Source organism: Mytilus edulis, chromosome 10 (assembly GCF_963676685.1).
Source record: "Mytilus edulis chromosome 10, xbMytEdul2.2, whole genome shotgun sequence".
NCBI lineage: Eukaryota > Metazoa > Mollusca > Bivalvia > Mytilida > Mytilidae > Mytilus > Mytilus edulis.
In genome coordinates this window covers 2,063,819-2,078,369 of record NC_092353.1, presented here as the reverse complement: position 1 = coordinate 2,078,369, position 14,551 = coordinate 2,063,819, and the positions used below count along the sequence as shown (strand labels likewise).

The window sequence follows — 14,551 nt, the reverse complement described above, 5'->3', positions numbered from 1 at the left end:
TGTTCTTTAACCCTGCTGATATATATATATATATATATATAAAGAAGATGTGGTGTTGTTGCCAATGAGACATCTATTCACAAAAACTATCCGACATAGAAATTAACAACTACAATGTATAGGTAAATATATGCCTTCATTATTTAGCAAAGCCCATATCACATAGTCAGCAATAAAAGCCCCAAAATGACAAATGTTAAACGGTAAAATGTATCGGTATTTTGTACATCCGACATTCATGTACTTACTTTTTATTTTCTTTAAATGTGCCGTACCAAATCGGGAATATGGCAATTGTTATCAAAAAGTTCGTTTCTATGTTTGTTGGCGTTTGTTTTAGTGTTCCTCTTACTGGTATACAACTGTTGATTTTATCTATTACAATCGTCTGGACCTGTATGTAACTGCCTATTTTATATTTAATTGAATGTTCTTGCCTTGAGCCAATATGAATCACAACATATTTTCCAACCTCCCATTGTTTTGTATTTTGTTTAATCAAAATTATGAAGGACATTCTTAACAAATTCTTATACGTACAGCTAACATACAGTTGGATGCAGTACTCACCTGTATAACGTACAGTGGTGATATCCCTCACGTAAAGCTCTGAGTCCTTGCCCGGCTTTGACTATCTTCTTATGTCATTTTGATTAATAAGCTCTTCATACTTTGAATAGGCTTTGGATTTTCAAATATTTTTGCCTTGATCATCACTTAAGTGGAATTTATTGTCGAAATGCGCATCTGCTGCAGATAAAGTGATACCAGAGAGACAGACTGCTTTCGAAGTTAACTTCATGTGAACTTCGTTGGTGATAGACCAGACCTATGTCTATTCTTTTTTGTCTGCCTAACTGTTGTGTATCTAAACCAGTTTTTAATGAGACCATCTGCATAACCGAACGATAGTATAAATTGTGAACTTTAACTCTGGCCGCATCACTCAAATTTTGTAAAAAGTGTCATGTTGTCTAAAATTTTAACAACATTGCTGTTATATTTTAAATATAAAATGCTTAAAGATTACTACAACATAAACATGAAAGATTTTGTTTACCTCTTTTTTTTATTGTTCATGTTAACATTTGTTATTTTGCAGACAATTAGTAACACCTTTATCAGGAAATATTGACACAGTTATACAGAGGAATGCCTTCATAAATGTCCACTTTAGTCAATTGTAAGTATGTTATTTTACCATGCTATTTAAACTGACATAAACGAAATCTGCTTCAACAGAGTAGTAAGGATGAAGGTGAGAGGTTGACACTACATAAGCTGTGCGGTCATCATATCGAATACCAAAGTGGTATGATACCTTTTGACGGTGTAGCTACTCATTGACGACACGGGTCTTTGTCTTTGATTTTTATATAACATTATAATCGTCTGATCAGTAAATTTAACAATTGTGTCATTTTCCTGACAGACATTTTGACTGGGTGTGAATTCATAGCTATGTACATGTACAATTACCATGTGAACCCACCCGGTTTCGCTCACATTGACATTCATGAGATTTCCTGTTTCATTAGCTACCTTGATTGGAATCTTCCTAATAGGATAACAAGAGTTTAAACTACTATTACATTTTTTGATAGTACTCTTTTAGAAAAATTAATGAGTTCTCAATATGATATTTTTCGATAAACCTTTCTATTAATGACGTTGGGCATTACGCAACTAATTGACTTGGACAATTCAAGTATAAAGTTGATTTATCAAAAAGACAATACAGGGGAAAGTTTACCTTATACATACATTATGTTTAATTTTAGATCGTCCGGAGTCACGAGAATAATTAAATGCCTTTGTTAAACTTTGTTAACAGGTAGTGAAGTCTCCGTTGACTAACATACATACCTTAAAATAGAATGTAATCATTAAAGGCAATTATGAATAAAAGACACGAGAAACAATAAAATGGTTCCAAACTTAGGTCTTACAAAAGGTATGTTAAAGAATACACAAAAACTTTCACACTACCAACATCTTTTTTCGGAACAGTAAATATTTACAACACGTAAATGTCCTTGATATTGAACAAGTTGAAACCACTACCATTATAAAAGCAGGAATATATATTGCGTTACTAAATCTATTTTTACAAAATGATGTACATATTTACACATAAGACTCAATTAACGACCTACATGATTAATTCAATGTTTTGCACTAATAAGGGTTCTTTTAAACCCATCTGTTAGTTGATAACATTTGATTTCTGTCATTTTAAAATGGTCGTTCATTTTTCGAATTTATAGTGGAGTTATGTATTTGTTTCCTGTGAAGGGCAGAATTATTTTTGTCAGTTGTTATCACACAAGCATATTCATTTTATGAATCCTACCGCCCGTGTCCCCCCTTCTTCTGCGAAATAATAGCTACCCGTGTGCTCTCTGAAAAAACTAATGACGTCTGCAAAATAATCCATATCGATGTTAAATAAATAATTTGGTGCGACAATGTTATGTAGGCATCATAGGTAGATGTTTAACCTTTGATTGGAAGAGTTGAAAAGTGGGACAAGTTTGACTGAGCCATTGTAGGGAATAGGAAACTGAACAACGAATTTATGATGGCGACTGGAGAACTGAAAAAGTATTATTGTATTCTCTCTTCCTGAAAAAGTTCTTAACATTTTGTCATAGATCAAATATGTCAGCTGGTGCCTATGCCTGAGGCCTATGCTCAGCAGACGGTAATATTCAATTACATTGTGTTGTATATACCGACTGCGTGATAGTAAAAATAAATTAACACTGCATAGCATCTTGTCTATAATCTTTTGTAAATGTACATTTCCAGACTTTTTAGTAAGGTGTAGGATTGTTTTCCCTTTAAAGAGAAAATCTGTCAGAAATATTAAATTTGATCATCTACATTGTTCACCACATGTAAAATATTGAAGGAGGGGCAGTAGAATAAGATCAAATGAGTTTTACTAGAATATCTAAAAGAATAAATTTGAAAATATATGTGAAGCTGTAGATAATATTGCACTATGAGGTTTCATTTATATTTTGCATCAGATAATATGTAAACAGCTTATTTATTTTTCGTCGTTTAAAATTCAGAATCCTAGGTACAAATTTTACGATGAAAGAAAACCGATTGATTACAGTCTCAGTAGGCATGTAAGTACAACGCATTCAATATAATCACAAAAGGAGTTATATTAAAAAAGACATGTGTGTTTACTACAAATCATTGGTTGTGTTTGTAAATTAACAAAGTACAATCACCTGTAGGTCACAAAATCAGGTCATTGAGGTAGTGTGCACATCGAAGGAGCCTGTAAAAGCCTACCATTATGTTTATCAGCTGATTCCTATAACGTTTTACACGTACTGTTTACACCAATGTGTAGATGGTCTTGTGTCTCTTGATATTGATATTGTTATATTTATAAATAAACTGTTTACACAATTTTGATTTTTTTTAAATACTAAGGATTTTCTACCTCAGGCATAGATTACCGTAGCTGTATTTGGAAACACTTTTAGGAATTTTGAATCTCTATGCTCTTCGTACTTTATTTGACTTTTTTTTAAAATATTTTTTGGATTCTAGCGTCACTGATGAGTCTTTTGTAGACGAAACGCGCGTCTGGCGTATATATAAAATTTAGTCCTGGTATCTATGATGAGTTTATTTGCATATAAAACATTTTCCGAAACAATCAGATGTGAAACATTAAAATCCTATTTTTTAAATAACTTCGATGCTTCTGCGATGCTTTCGGAAATACAATTTTTCATGAAAGCTGACACTTTAAAATACGAAATCATATATAATATGCAGACACGAGAATTTACTTGAACAAAGTTGACAGAGATGTAATGAAGCATTTGATTATCCAATTTTAGATATTTCGGTAGCACTTATATACAGTGTGATTGTGACTTGATGTGGTTAGCTTACTTACGATATGATCAGCAGGTTAAAGTTGACAATTATACTAAATGTGCACACAGCAACAAAAACGTATTTGAGTTGATTCCTGACGACTTTAATTGCATTGGTATGTACGATCAGAGCGTTTACATCTATGCACTGCAAATTTTGTTTTAAGAAACCTGATATTGAATAGATATTGAGTAAATGATTAAAGGTAACATTAGTTCAAGACTATTTAAATCGCATAAATCGATTGAGAAGACAAATTCAAAAACTGTGGGAATAGCCAAAACTTTAAAAAGAAAGATACGAGTGCGTCGATAGGGAAATATCCTGCCAAACATGCATCACCCGAGAAATATAATATAATTGAAAACCAAAGATTTTTCTGCTTTAGGCCACAAAATTTTAATTTCTTGTTCTTAGTTTTTTTTACTAAAACAATTGGGGCAAGCGAGCGTTTGAAATTTTAATAAAACAAATAATTTATTTGCAAACTTTTCAGGCGAAGCTTGAAAAAATATAGGCAAGCATATATACTTTTTTTAAAGCATAGACTAACAGGTTTTGAAAATATTGATCAAAACAAGATGGCATAAAACTTGTACTTTGACATTTCTTTAATTTATGTAGTGTTTTTATCCTGTTCACCAAGAAATAATTAAACAAATATTTCAACTGCGTTAAATGATCTCCATTGAAATTTTTAGATGTCTTTCTTCCTTCACCGTAAATTATTTATAACTAGCAACACGGCGGCTGTCTTGAAAGAAGCAGAAACTGCTCATCTTTCCAGAACACCTGTGTTCACATCCAATTTTTTTGGGGTTCGAGCTGTTCATTGATATGTGTATATTTCAGTTTTTGTGTTATATGTTGATTGTCTGTGTCCCTTTAGTATTGATGTTCTCATTTAAGTTCTTTGTTATTCTGGCACTTTGTATATGAATAAAATGTGGTATCAGTGCCAATGAGACAATTGGAACATTATTTCAATGTAACAACTAAGCCTTTTATAAGGGGTACATTGCAAGTGATATAAAGTAATTTGTTTTAGTAAAAACCGTTTATAGTACAAAAAGGCACATATTTATTTAAAGAACTTTTCCTTACAAACTATACATCTGCTTATATCTCGTATTAAATGATCAAATCATGTTCAAGATTTTTCCTAGACTTTGTTAAATATGCATCATTTTTATTATTAAAAATAAGTGGACCCCCTTTTCTTCGGGCCTTTAAAAGAGTGGTTCCAATTATGATGAATTGTCACCCTTTTAATTTTTCTTTTCTACAACAGTACAATGACCCTTGTCTGAAGGACAGACCATCATTTGAAGGATTATTCATTTGGAGGGTTGTTCACATTTAGTCCAAATAATGATGACGTCATGCAAGGCTCTGATTCTTCTTCAGAAATTCTGCGTACTTTATTCTAACAGCGACAGTCAGCATGCTTTTTACAGGGGAATGGTAGTAAGAAAGAAGAAAACCTATGTTAATATGCTAAAATCGCTTGTTTACAAAAAAAAAAAAAACGGCTCGGGAATTAGACATGATAGCTATTCCGGATGGCGAAAGCGGGAATATTCCAAAAAAATACTCCGTTTAGAACAAAATGCGTGCGGGAGGGTCCTTCGAAAAAGGGTATAAATTGGGTTATAAAGGGGAGTAGTACAAACATTTATCTTATTTAATCCACTGAACTGTTCTTATTATTACTTAGTCATTGTTATTTGAGTATTTGAATAATTTATTTATTTATGTATCTATCAATCTGTTTTAGACAATGTATCAACTGTACAGAGTTGCAATGCATCACAATTCGTCGATCTTCCATGTGTATTTAACTTCTTAACAACAAATCTAATACGTTGGATACACTCACGTAATGGCAAGTTCATACGGGAACTAAATAAAGACTTTGTTGATGAAAACACGAATACCCTTCATTTTCCATTTTGTAATCATGACGATTCTGGAGAATACACTTGTACGCTGTCAACAGACTATTCTCTGCTGCCAAATATTAACAGATCTGTACATCTGTTAGTCAATGGTACGTTAACATAGATATGTACCCAAAATGTTTTTAAATGGTGTTTGTTCCTTAATCTTTTCTTTGTCAATATAGCTATACATCTTTGAAACTTTCCAAATGAGGTACACACACAGCAATGCTAGTATATACCGTTAAAAAAGGGAATAAATGGTGGATCCGCTAAAAGTTTACAAGTAACTATTTGATCAATGAACTGGCGTGTAAAAAACGTAATGAACATTAGATATAAGGCAAGGCTTTTTTTCTGAAGAAGTTGAACCAGTAATGACCGGTAACAAATCACCCACAGTCGCAACTATACTAAACAAGATCTGATCAATCTAAGAGGTCTCAACATTTTTCTTTGCTATACTTTCATGCATTTCACAGTTGTTTAGTGTAGAAAAAAACTGCCGCTGGACGTTAGATAAAGGCAATAGTACAACACCGCTGTTCAATAGTAACAAAAACTGAATAACTATTAGAGAGAAAACGGAACAAAATTGACACTGAACTGCTACAAACACAAACGCCATTCATCCATCCATATATTATATATTTTGTTATTAAAATTGGCGAACATTTGTGGTGTCATCAATATCAATATTATGATTTTTTTAAAGGTCCTCCTATTGTATTGAATCAGCATACAGAAGTCGTTGGAGATGATTTAATATTGTCCGTTATGTTTTATTCCATTCCATACGATTTCAAAATTCAATGGCTGCTAGGAAACGATAGCTTAAATGGAGATCCACAATACACCATAGACGTAAATAACATGACGGTTGGACTAAAGCAATACAACGTGGATGTAACGACTGATGGATTTATATCAAACTTAACGATTCATAATTTCAGGAGACGCCCGAGCGATGTTTACAATTGTCAAATTTCTAATCAATATGGATTTATTGTAGAACAAATTATTTTAGGACCAGGTAATTTTCAAATATCTAAATAAATATAATATCAGTCTATTTTTTCAAATACAATATGTTACACGATAAAAAAAAAAGTGTTTTTACCAAAAAGAACATGAATGTGTTTTTAACTTTGTATAGAATAACATTATATGTGCATGCATGTCCATTTAGATGTGATACGAGATGATTTTCTTATTTTCCTTCTTTGTTAGATAAGACATCATCTAGAAAACTAATTATTAGACAACACAACAATAAGGATGACTTGAAGTATTCCCGAAAAGATAACAAACCAAACATCGTTTTATATATGTTGTACTGTTACACCACTGACCAAGGTTAACGCTAACATGTTTAACCCCGCCACATTCTTTATGTACTATGTGCCTGTCCCAAGTCACGAGCCCTGTAATTCAGTGCTTGCCATTTGTTCATGTATAAATGTACCTCTCTAATGTAATACATGGATATAAAAATGTTTGATTTACCTTCTTTATTTTGCAACAAATAAATGAAAAATTATGCGTCTGCATAATTGAACATATTTATATAGGGTATACTTATTTATATTAATTACATTGTAGAACTATAAGAGAGTTTAAAGGAAATTTAATACTTGTCTATTATTATTATTTAGCTAGTTTAGAATTGGAAAGACGGGCCTATTGTGACACTTCACATAGTATTGAATTAAAGTGTACTTTAAAATTGGTCGGCGCCACTCCAGTCCCTTGGATTCACTCAAACGCTGGAGAAACTATACGTTCGCTCCCAGGCAGACATGTTAATACCTCAAACATTCTGACTATTCCATTCTGCAATAGTCAGGATACCGGTGATTACACTTGTAGATGGAAAACAGATATTCTCGGCCAGACACTCATGGAAAAGTCTACAATATTGTTTGTAAGCGGTAAATATTGTTCTTAACATCGTCCTCTTTTTTTGTTTCACTCAGACGGCAAACAAATTGTTATCGTTAACATTATCATGAAAGGGCAATAACTCTTATAAGGATTGGTTGAAAAAATTCCTCGTTTGGTCCTAAATGAAGATCTTGTCTTAATAACTTTTGCTAATTTTAGTTTCTATCTATCTAATATAATCATTTAAAGATGTAAGGAAAGCAATACCAAATATTGGTAAAAATTGTCATCAAAGGGCAATAACTCGACTGACGATTTTGACCTATTTATTTGTTCGAAGATCTAGTCTGTTACTTCTGGGTGGATAAACGTAACAGTGTTACGAAAAACAACCAGAACAAGTGTCAGATCTGTGATTATCCAAGGTCTAAGAGTAATATGCATGGATTAATTTGGTTATAAAAAAAGGAAACAAACAACCTTGCACATTCGTTTTCTATTTCAGGACCACCTTTTGTCATATCACACTCCACTTCAGTAGACGATAGCGATACAGTATTTTCTATCACGTTTTTCTCTATACCATTTCCAAGTGATCCAAAGTGGTACTATAACAATGAACCAGTTACTTTAGGAACTAAATTTCTACAAACAACAACATATTCTATTGTACAAATCAGACAACATCGTGTTTTAGTAAACGAAGAAGGTTTCGTTAGCAACTTAACTGTACACAAAGCTGAGTATGGACTATATAAATGCGTGATTCGAAACAGTTTTGAAGAGGTGAACCAATTATTTGTTATTAAACAAGGTAATACTAAGTTTATTATTTTGTTTTCTTGACTTTTTGCATTATTTCATGTAAGGTATACTTCAAAGCTTACATGGAGAAAGAAAAGAAGCTAGCTTTACTTGTTAAAAAGTAGGGGAAAAAAATATCAGGTTCATTGGAAATGTCGAAACGGAAAGTTATAAGCTGAACCAAATCAAATGAATGGAACACAACTGTTATCAACTTATATTTGATGTGTGTCCCTCAGTTTTAGTTTATAACCCGGATTGATTTTTTCTCAATCGATTAATGAATTTCGAACAGCAGTGTACTACTGTTGCCTTTATTTTTCCTTGTGAAGACAATAGCTCATTAAATATGGTTTTGAAGCACAAATATATAATTTAATTATATTGACAACATTGTATGAACAAAACACACACACATAAAATGTAAAAACAAATTGGGGTACAGAAGTAAACATTTTGATATATTACAGATGTTGTCTATTTACAGTCGAAAAAAAAATTAGATCACATGGTTAAAACTTTTGAAAAGTATCTGGAGTTTTAAAAGTAATAATTTACTACTAGCTGTACAGGAACCCAATTAGGGTAACCCGTAGGAAATTCTATGGAACACATACATTAGATTCACATTTTCGAGTAGCAGAAAATATGAATAAGTTGTTCTCACAAGGAATAATGCAAAGTGTTGTGAATATGTTGATCGTATCTACCTTATTCGATTTGAAATCAATGACATCATAGATACAATTTAGTGTGCCTGTTGCGATGTATCTTTTCCTGTATATGATTATTGTCACAGAATTTGTAAACAACAAAACCTCTCGATTGAGAAATTCTTGTAGTTATGAAGTTTTTGTTACAAAAAAATACATGTACAAACATTTCAACAGTATATAAAGTATATATTTATCTCCAAGCTGATACGATATTTCAGAGCCTGCATTACCAATATTTGTTTCCTTAATAGAGGGTGAGAGATTTGGTGGTAAAATTAATGCTATTTAACGAATAATTGGAGTGGTAAAATTGAAATTATCCAAACGAAAATTTAACGGACGTAATCATGAGTTTGTTTACCGTTATTGAATGTCTGTTTTGTAGATGACAAAAGATATATATAAGATGCTCTCACCTACCAGCAAACTATAGAGATAAATAAATTACTAGTGTGAAACCATTCAAAACCAATGGTCTAATCTATATAAAAAAAACTAGAAACGAAAAACATTTATGAATCACCTCAACAAACGACAACTACTGGACTTAGGACAGAAGCAAAGTAATGCAGCGGGTTCTCTAAGTTTTCGATGTTTACTTTTATGTTTCGTCCTCGGTGTGTTCTACGACTAAAAAAACCTTAAAATATGCATTATCTATAACGTATTTGTAATATCTAGAACACGTTTGCTATAATCTGAAAAAAGAAAGTCTGAGCACATTTATAATTGGTTTAACCAAAACACATATTGTACCTTCACCATGATATATTGTCTGAGTCATGGGTTGATTAAAGTTGTCTGGCTTACGCCTTGTATGTAGTTAATGTAGACAAATACGTTGTGGGTCGTTGGTGTATTTTGTTGTATTGTAAAATTAATTTAGGTATGACTTATAATTCTTTTTGGTGTAATAATAATTGGTGGTGGAAGCTAAAGCAAATGAAAATAAATAAATTCAGACACTGTTTGATTTAATTGCAATGTTGACTATTTGTATCATATCTAGAGAAAAATACAGCGTTTACGGACATAAGGAACACATATTATGGTTCCAGAAATGATGTTTCATACGAATGATAATACAAATACAATCCTTTTGATTCTTTATATATTTTAATTACAGTTTTTAGACGAGCTATAATGAGTATTTCCTATTATCTTTGATGAGTTTATCGATAACCACTGAGTCAATGACACTGCTGGGGGAATTTATACTTACCGAGGGTATCACCAACCCAGTAGTCAGCACTTCTGTGTTTACATGAATAATTATTGGTTTGGTCATAACTGTAAATTATCTGTTTACAAAACTTGAAATTTTTGAAATATTAAGGCTTCCCTATCTCAGGAATATACTACCGTAGGTGAATTTGGTAAACCTGTTAGGAATTTATCCTCAATGCTCTTCAACTATATTTTGCCTTTGTAATTTTTTAATTCGAGTCTCCCTGTTGATTTATTTTTTGTGGACGAAACTCAAGTCTGGTGCATATTCAAAATTTCAATTATGAGTTTCTTACGATCTTGATGTTATGAAATAGACAAGTTAAATAATAATATTTTCATTTTTTTGAACGTTTAAATTTAATCTAGAAATAAATAAACACTAAGTTTATGCTATGTTTTAGAGCAGAATAAATTCTCAATCAGCACCACAGAAGCCACCACATCAGTAGCTTCTACAGTAAACAGTGTGACAGTGATAATTTCAATATGCTCAACAGTATTTGGGATAGCCTTAGTTGTTATATGCTTCATCATATTTATCAGGAGAATTTCATCGAAAAAGACAGGTAATTCTCTAAAATCAGACTGCAGTTCCACTGTCTACAATACCAGCTATTGAGTAATCGTCATCTTGAATGCCAATTTTTATTTGATTTAATAGTTTCAAGCTTTGATTGTTTAGATTTAGGAAAAACATGTATGTTATGCTATTAATTAGAGAATGCCATGAAAAAAAAAGAACATTTTCCGTCATACCTCAAAATATTAAAATTGTCTTTTTTCAATTGCTGAAATTAGACGAGATCAGTATTTGTGTAAAGACAAACGCATTATGAAGCTTAAAAAAGAAAATATCAAGTTTTTAATCTTAGTTTGCCTTGTCGACATTCATGTTTTAATGAGTATTATTTAAAACAATATCCATACGGTATATATACGTATGACATTTTATAAAGTGCCGTTAGGGAAATTTCTCACGAAAATAAATCTAACATGCAATATTCAACCTGATATTGCTGTTTATTTGTGGGTATACTAAAAGCTGAATAAGTATATCAAACAGAAGAGATACGTATTATTGTTTTATTTCTCTTTTTTCGATCTTCGACACCAAGATACTAGAAACGTAGTCTCTTATCAAACAACATGTATTATAGGAGAAAATATGAATTTAATTCAAATACTGAAGTGGAATTAGAGCTAGTACAACTTTTAGTATTTGTAAATTTGTGCTTAAAATCGTCTAGGAAATCATTATTAAAACAAGTTTTCATGTTTGCATAGATAATCAACTCTGATCTGATAAGACAAAGCATTGTCGTCCTTTGTACCATTTTAATGTTTTATCAAAACACCAAATTAAAATAGAATAGTACTTTAAAGTACCCAACAGGGAAGAAGACACACTGCATTTCGAACTCAGGAGTCACAAGCTAATACAACACAAATAGAAGCAAATTATTACATCAGTGCGCTTGTACAGTAACAAGAGTAAACTGATCTATATATCAAAATATCAGATTTTTTTCATCATATATGGAACGAATTCCGCTGCTGTGTTATACAAATTGGAAGACGTACAATTCATAGTATCAAAACTGTACAGTAATGTCTTTTTAGATTGTGACAAGAATGCTCTCGTGATCATTGCTACGAATAATTGTTCTTAAGCAGTTTAAAACACAAGTCTAAATTAATTGTATAGTGCTTATTTCAGGCCAGGCTGACCTTAAACGGATTTGGCTATTTTTGTTGTTGTTATAAAGCTCTTCAACAGATTTTGTTCTTGTACATGTATATCTTTTGTTTTCATCTATTCGGTTTTCAGTTTTATTTGTGAAGATTTACCCAGCAAACTCTTCGGCCGCATGAAAGTTAATGTTTAATATTCATTTCTTTCAATACTTTACAATTGATATATAATTCTTTTGCAGACAGATATAATTCTACAATGCCAACAAGGTAGGTGGATTTAAGTCAAATGTAATATCAAAATTGTAGTTCATATGGGCTGACTAAATAAATACAAAACGAAAGAAAACCCTTAGCAGTTATATTTTAGGTTAGAATTCCAACAGCTGAACAAATTAATTCACAATAACATTTTGTAGAGCAGTTTCAATTAAAATAATGTTAGGCAAAAGGTAGAAGCGTGTTTAAAAAACGATGAAATTTTACTAAACACTTCCTTTGACAGTTGCAATATCTTGTATCCTTAAAAACAACAGTAAAACTTCAAATTGATACTAACTGCATTGTGAGGTTTGACTAGCATGTTGTGAGATGAAGAAAACATAGCGTTCAAATAAGATGATGTGACAGGATGACTGAAATTTATATAACACATTGCATTGTTACCGTAACAAATTGTTGTTTGCGTCTCAGCTAACTGTTTTATTTCTCTTTTTGCGATCTTCGACATCAAGATACTAGAAACGTAGTCTTTTATCACTTTTTCCCGTTTGGTCAGTACCTTTTCACTCTAAATGCATACAAATGTGGAATGATACTGCTTGAAAATCTACTTAAAATGTTTATGATGACACATAGCATGGGTTCGTGTTTCTCAAACTGTTTTGATCCACTGATGTATTATGTTGGTTGATTTGATCAGGTCGTCAGTTCTTCCTCAAGGGAGTTTGAATGTCCTATTAGTGGTTTCTGTCTCGGTGTTACAAATGTGCTCCTAGAACGGGGAAAATAACTCAGAGAAAATGAGAAGACAACATAGAACACTAATGATATACAATTTCTCAGTGACGCTGGTTTGTAGTAATTTTATTTTCGACAGGTTCGAGTTCAGTTTTGTCCCTGTGTAATACGGGTGCTTCGAAAACGGAGGAAATAGTAGAAAGAAGTCAATCTAGAACTCTGATGATTTACAACGATTCAACAGTGGTGATTTTTTTAACCAAAGGTCTGAGTTCTCTGTGAGACACTGTGCTCTGCAAAAATGCGGAATTTACTAAAAGAAGAAGAACACTATCTTATGATTAAACTTATTCGAGTTTGTTAAATTTCGTTTGTTTTTAGTGATGCCGGTTTAATAAAGTGATTATCCATGTTATCTACCCCTACTACATGTCCAAATATGAAAGAAATAAAAATACAAATTTTCAGAAATTAATTTACAGGTCTATTGCCGGTTGAATAGTTAAGCAATTATTTTAGATAAAGTTGTTGCTAATTTTTTATTCTTCATTTTGATAAAGTTTGTGCGCCCACTACTGCTTTCGATATTGCAAATGATTGTAATTAACATAACTAATACAAAATATATATTTAATATGTTTATAACTTTGTTGTTTTTGTTTATGTTGTAGAAATGAAGATAGCACTTATGACACAATAAGTATGTCTACTCGATCAAACAGATAAGAACAGCAAGCAGATTATATTGAAGTGTTTTAACTACTGAACATTGTATAATATATGCAAAATGAGGATGTTAATTTTGATGCATGCCTTTTTGTGCTTCTTCGTTACATTTGTTGTTTTATAGTGATTAAGAGGATAACACAGTGCTGACTGCTGTACCGCTATTTTTGACATTTTTGCCTATTGTGTCTGTTTGTTTTGTTCACGCATCGGTGACAATATAATGAAATTTGATGCGACTGTCATATAAGTGAGAGGTTTAGCTAGCTTTAAAATCAGGTTCAATCCACCATTTCCTACATAAGAAAATGCCTGTACCAAGTCAGAAATATAACAGTACTTCGGTACTGGCATGAAAATACGGAATTTTTGTGTTATTAAAATTTACTGTTACAAAATGATAGAAATTATTTTAAATTAAGGAATGTATCTCCCTCATGCAAAGCTCTGATTCCTTTCACGGATTTGGCTATACTTTTTGAACCTTATGGATTATAGCTCTTCATCTTTTATATAAGCTTTGGATTTCAAATATTTTGGCCACGAGCATCACTGAAGAGACATGTATTGTCGAAATGCGCATCTGGTGCAAGAAAATTGGTACCGTTAATTTTATTGTTATCCATTCGTTTGATGTGTTTGAACTTTTGATTTTGCCATTCGATTAGGGACTTTCCTTTTTGAATT

General features: G+C 31.9%; 2 protein-coding genes across 2 annotated transcripts in view; both read left to right on the top strand.

Annotated features, from left to right (window-relative positions):
- The window catches only part of LOC139493131 (obscurin-like protein 1), a 228,406-nt gene that overhangs the window by 129,918 nt on the left and 83,937 nt on the right, over nucleotides 1-14,551 (top strand). The window lies entirely within an intron of this gene.
- Nucleotides 1,927-14,196, top strand: LOC139492096 (cell adhesion molecule CEACAM1-like). Its single transcript, XM_071280239.1, has 8 exons — nucleotides 1,927-1,954; nucleotides 5,690-5,962; nucleotides 6,568-6,885; nucleotides 7,508-7,783; nucleotides 8,242-8,550; nucleotides 10,888-11,052; nucleotides 12,421-12,448; nucleotides 13,810-14,196. Exons 1-8 carry the CDS (start codon nucleotides 1,927-1,929, stop codon nucleotides 13,862-13,864), a joined length of 1,452 nt encoding a protein of 483 aa, XP_071136340.1. The 3' UTR covers nucleotides 13,865-14,196.

Coding starts and splice junctions, on each gene's coding strand:
- LOC139492096 (XM_071280239.1), top strand. CDS start 1,927: ATGGTTCCAAACTTAGGTCTTACAAAAG. Junction 5,963..6,567: donor TGTACATCTGTTAGTCAATG/GTACGTTAACAT, acceptor ATTTTTTTAAAG/GTCCTCCTATTGTATTGAAT. Junction 8,551..10,887: donor ATTATTTGTTATTAAACAAG/GTAATACTAAGT, acceptor GCTATGTTTTAG/AGCAGAATAAATTCTCAATC.